The sequence below is a fragment of the Nestor notabilis genome, unplaced genomic scaffold, assembly GCF_000696875.1.
Source record: "Nestor notabilis isolate BGI_N333 unplaced genomic scaffold, ASM69687v1 scaffold25894, whole genome shotgun sequence".
In the NCBI taxonomy this organism is placed as follows: domain Eukaryota; kingdom Metazoa; phylum Chordata; class Aves; order Psittaciformes; family Psittacidae; genus Nestor; species Nestor notabilis.
In genome coordinates, this window is record NW_009925545.1 from 12,513 (window position 1) to 18,073 (window position 5,561).

At 55.4% G+C, this 5,561-nt stretch overlaps 1 protein-coding gene across 1 annotated transcript; it reads right to left on the reverse strand.

The window, feature by feature from the left end:
• Positions 1–670: 670 nt before the first annotated feature.
• Positions 671–5,555, reverse strand: LOC104404645 (RING finger protein 113A-like). Its single transcript, XM_010013121.1, has 8 exons — positions 5,463–5,555; positions 4,046–4,153; positions 3,706–3,815; positions 3,399–3,505; positions 3,130–3,219; positions 1,972–2,065; positions 1,271–1,377; positions 671–806 (listed from the first exon to the last, which is right to left on the reverse strand). The coding sequence occupies exons 2-8, from the start codon at positions 4,130–4,132 to the stop codon at positions 715–717; spliced, it is 687 nt and encodes a 228-aa protein (XP_010011423.1). The 5' UTR covers positions 4,133–4,153; positions 5,463–5,555; the 3' UTR covers positions 671–714.
• Between the last annotated feature and the right edge of the window lie 6 nt (positions 5,556–5,561).

Genomic DNA, 5,561 nt, shown 5'->3' on the forward strand with positions numbered 1-5,561 from the left:
CCCGGCCAGGGATGGGGCAGCCACAGCTCCTCTGGGCACCCTGTGCCAGCGCCTCAGCACCCTCCCAGGGAAGAGCTTCTGCCCCAGAGCTCATCTCAATCTCCCTTCTGGCAGGTTCAAGCCATTCCCCTTGTCCTGTCCCTCCATCCCTTGTCCAAAGCCCCTCTCCAGTTTTCCTGGAGCCCCTTTAGGCACTGGAGCTGCTCTGAGGTCTCCCCAGAGCTTTCTCCAGGCTGACCCAGCCCAGCTCTCAGCCTGTCTTCAGTAACAAATAACTGCAGCACTCCACTCTGCGGTCCCCTGAGTTTACATTTTTAGGGTGAAGGATGAACAAGCTGCTATTTCTCATCCCTTTCCATGCTTTCAGCTTGCTCTATGTTCATAGATTACAGATTTCAGTTAACTGAGAGCTTGATGCTTACACAGCAGCAGGAAGCAAGCAGGATCAGTGCAAAGTTAGGAGTGAACCAGCAGCACCTGGGTCAAAAAGAGAAGTCAGGAAGTGACTGGATGCTGCCTTCACCACCTCCTGCCCCTGCAGGCAGACAGTGGTTCTTATGCCTTTACAAAGCAGCACAGTGAGGACACTTTGAGTAGCTACCTGCTGCTTGATACACAAGCACTGGCTGCTGCTGGCCCCAGGGCAACTGCCATGAGCTGGTTTTTGTGTCCCATGAAAGCTTTATTTGGGTAGATACAAAAGAGGGGGCTCTGTTATTGAGGATCCTCGCCATGCTCTGAATGCTGCTGCTCCTCCTCCTCCTCTTCCTCCTCTGCTTTGTGTTTTTCCAGTTTTGCCATGAGCTCTGAAAAACATGAATGGGCAGGATGAGAGTCGGGTGCAGGAGCCATCCCATGCCAGGATGGGTGCCCAGGTCCTGGAAACACCCATCTCCACACAAGCCAGGCCAGTTTCCTACAACCATTCACCGACAGAGCGGCTCAGCTGGGAGCTGGCCACTGGCTCCTGCAGCCCCAGCACCCGAGGGGACAGCCTGAGTAACCAGGGGGGCAGCCAGGACCAGGCAGGCTGCTACCTCTGCTCCCACAGCACATCCCTCACCAGGGGTCCTGCTCCCCACCTTCCCCATTTGGGCAAGGGCAGATGCTCATTTTGCACCTATGGAGCCACCCAGGCCATGATTGAGTACCTCCTGCCACTCAAGCAAGATCTGCTGGGAGCTCCAGCCCCAGGGTGACCCACCAGAAGCTGGTGCTGCTCTGGCTGCTCCCCTGGAGGCTCCCACTCTCCCCCCCGGGCGCCCGTTACCTTTTGCTGGGTTGAAGACTCCGTTGGTTTGCTTGTCGCACACGTAGCAGCGCTGGGACCTGCGGTAGTGTTGGAGGGCACAGCTCTCACAGAAGTAGTGCCTGCACCTGGGAGGAGGCACAGAAGCCACTGCAGGTCACCACAGACAGTCCCTGTGCCCAGCAGTTAGACATTACTGACTACAGCGCCCAGGGAATGCAAAGCCAGCTGCACATAGAGCTTCCTCTGCATCACTGTGCCCAGGGAGGATGTTCTGGTGCTGTTCCACTGCCGTGATGGCACAGAGCCACCAGTGAGCTCCTCCAGGCACCAGGTACCCAGCAAGAGAGCCAGCAGCATGGGAGAGGGCTGGCACTGCAGACTGCTCCTCATCCTCACAAGCTCCCATGCTTCTGTTTCTCTGCTCACACAACGCAGTGTGACACTGTGTCCAGGAGGAATGAAGGCAGGAAAACAAAAGGAGAAAGATGGAAGCAGCTGGTGCCTGGACAACAAAGGCTTGAGGTGCCTTCCATGGAGATGCTCCACTTGCAGACTTCCTGGTTACCAGAGGACTCCCCACCCACAGAAAGCCCTGGCAGACAAGCAGCAGGTTCCACCCACCAGCCTGTGGCACTGTTTGTGTTTGCCTCCACAGGGAATGAGTAATGAAGCGACTCGACAGCAGACACACTGCTCCTCATGCCAAACCCACCACTTACTTGGTGACCACGGGGTTCTTGAAGGAACTTCTGCAGATGAAGCATTTGAAAGGCATATCCTCCTCATCGCTGCTCACCTCATAGTTTTCCTCATCTGCAGAAGACACAGGTAACCAAATGGGAGCAAGAGCAGAGGCAGCCAGCCCAGCCCGTGCGTGGGGTGTGAGGTATTAACTGCAGAGAGGGCAGCAGGTGCGATTAAATCTGTGCTGGAACTACCAGAGCTCTGGCATCTGGGTGCTGCTATGTCAGGAACACACGGGGGACTGAGATATAACTGGGTCTAATGAGCCAGCCTGCTTGTTGCTCATCTCACAGGAGCAAATTCTTTTCTCCCTCACCCACTCACTGCTATAAAGAGCAATATCCTCCAGCCCCCTCCTTTTTAACTGCGATTTTCTTCCAGACCAGCTGCCACCAAACTCTGCCACCAGCTGAGCAGAGAACACCCTTTCCCCCACCACTGCACAGTGGGTGATGAGCTGTGGGCCACAGCTATGGGCACTGAATGATAGAATCAACCAGGCCGGAAAAGGACCATGAAGTCCAACCATAGCCCCAGGACTGCCAAGGCCACCACTAGCCCATGAGAAGTCAGGAAGGTGGTCAGCAAACATTCCCCTTTCCCTGTGAGAAACAACAACAGCATCCCACCTCCTGGGCACCTGGAGGGGCAGGAGATGGTCCCACCTCCCCAGCTCCACGCAGCTCACTGCTGGGACCTGTGCAACAGCAGCACTGTCCCTTTAGAGAGAGCCAGAGGGAAGAATTCTCTCTGGTGGCAGCCAGTGATTACCTGAAAGCAGCAGATTTGCTCAGCCCTGTCAGGGGGTACTGGCACTGAAGGTTATCCTGCAGCAGGGAGTTCCACAGCTTTGGAATAAAGAATCCTTTCTGTCTAATATTAATTCAACCCATGGCCCATGCAGTTTGAGATGGCAAAGGACCCATTTCATGGAGTCACAGCCTGGTTTGGGTGGGAAAGGACCTTAAAGCTCATCCAGCTCCAACCCCCTGCCACGGGCACCCTCACAGGGAAGAACTTTTGCCTAATATCTAACTCTCAGTGATCCAGCCCCTCCAAAGCACGTTCTCCTTGGGTGTGACGAAAGGCAGGACCTGGGAACCTCCCCCCCGTGAGCTCAGGGGCTGATGTACCATTGACTCCGTAGCGGCCCTCGTCCAGCTCCCGCTCGATCTGCCACCCGTGCTTGTAGTCTGAGCGGTCATGGAGGAACTTGCAGCTGTCTGAGGAGCACAGAGAGCGAGCAGTGAGCGCCCCGGCTGCGCGGGGCACTGGTACCAGGGCACCTCCTCCGGGGGCAGCCTGAGCTGTGCCCAGCAGAAGGGGACTCCTGGTTGCTTGGATCAGATCCAAGTGCGCTGCCTGGATCAGGCCCGGAGCAGCAGGTGCAGGAGCTGCTCACCTCCAAAGCCACAGAAGCCAGTCTCTTTGTAGTCCTTGCAGATGTCGGGCTGATAGTCCCATCGCACCGTGGCCCTCAAGTGCTCTGGAGCTCGGATGGGTCCTTTTCTGAAAGGGTGGGAGAAGGCTCAGGCCGGCTCTGCAGCTGCAGTGGAGAAGGCCCCTGGGGGCCTGGTCAGAACCAGACACCAAACTTGTTAGAGAGAAGCTGGCGGAACCAGTGAAGTTCAGGCCCCAAACGGGTGCTGTTGGGGATGGTGCCTGAGCTCCTCTGTGGTCCCAGTCCTCTGAGGCTCATCCCAACCTACCTGACCATTCCTGATGAGGCATTTCCCATGGATGTGTCCTTGGGCTTCACATACTTCTGGTAGTTGTTAATGCCACGGTAAATTTTATCATCTTCTTTTCCTCTCAGCTCCTAAGAAAGCAACAAGAAAGATGATTAAAGATCAGGAAAGCTTCATAACGTGGATTAGCTTTCACCACTGTGATACCAGGTCTCCCTTCCCAGCCCTGCCATCCTTAATACCAAATTCTTTGCACTTTTGGCTTCTCCTGTTTCCAGATAGGAAGAGGAAATGAGGGATGAGTAAAGCACATGCACCCCTGCTGCAGAGCACCAGCTCTTCACAGAGGAGGCCCACTCACCTCCTGGATTTTCTGGCTGCGCTCGAAGATGGCCTGGGCATCCTTCTCCTTCTCCGTGTCCAGTTCATACACTGCTGTGGCTCCCATGTCTTCTGGGCCCACAGGTTTCTGCAAAGCGAGAAGAACTTGTGACAAGAGTGAAGAGAAAACCTGTACGGGACAGAGAGCTCCTTGGCTACCTGGAGGGTTGGTCACGGAGCAGGTACTGGACATGGCCTGCTCTACCTTCCACCACTTTCTACAGCCCCTTAGAGAGAGAATCCCACGTGAGCTGGATCCAGCCTTGTGCTGGCAGAGGCCAGTGCCAACTCCCCACTGCTCCCAAGTTTTAGCCTGCAGAGCCAGGAAACACTTGTCCTTACTTTACTCCTTCACCCCCGCCCCGAAGCTGAGGTCCCTGATGTCCAACACTTCCATCGTGAGACCCCTCCACCTACACACAGGATGTTGTGTGACCTTGTAACCCAGCTGTGGGTGGCTTTCACTCCGTTTTAATACAGCTTAAATCTGGTTTAGATTCCTCCTTAATGGACCAAACAGACACCTCTTCCCAGGTTTTATCTTCGGGAACAGCTGCACAGAAACCGAAGCAGAGTTAGAGCCAGCCTCAACTAAAACCAAATGCAACAGAGGTGCCAAAAGCTTCTGGAGCCCCAGGGCTGTTACCCCCTCCTGTTCCCTTCTCATTCCCTACAGCAAGGAGGGCTGACAACACACTGCTCCCCTTGGCAGCAGCCAAAGCACAAGGTTTTATTCATATTCATCTCTGATGTGACAAGGAGATCTTGGTCTGACCCTGCAGCTTTGACCTGGGGACATTATTACCACTTTACATAGAGGCACAGAAGGAAACGGGTCTGAAGAGGAACTTGTGTTGATACCTGCTTTTAATCCTCCTTATTTCCTGCCCAGGCTCATACTGATGGGCAAAACTTCATTGGATCAGGAGGAAAATCCAGTGGGAACAGCAATTTGAGCTGTGCCCAAACCTGCAGAGCTGATTCCACTCCTGATGTTCACAGGAGACCCACAGCCATCAACCCCGAGGAAACAATGACCGCTCTCTGCAGCTCTCTCTACTCACAAGGACAAGGAGGGGTGCACCCCCTAAGTCACCCTGACTCCTCTGTGGAGGGAGATGGTGTAAACCTGAAACCACAAACCCAGCACTAAGGCAAACCTGACCAAGAGCTCCCCCTCCTGTGCCACGGTGGCCTTTAATTCCCCTCCCTCAGACACAGGCCAACCCGAGGCCTCCCGAGGATGCAGGGGGAGAGCAAACCCGAGCCCTGCCCGTTCAGGGGGAAGGGGCCGGGGGGCGCAGCTGCAGGTAAAGGGGAGGCTGGGCTGATCCCGCACTGGCAGAGGCAGGTTCCCTCCTCCAAGGGTGGGATCTCGCGGCCCGCTCGCTCCTTACCGCCGACCTAGTGGATTTGTAAGTGACCCCGATCTCCTTCGCTGGATCCTCCTCGTCGCTGCTGCTCAGCGCATACTCCGGCCTCTCCTTCGTGCCCCT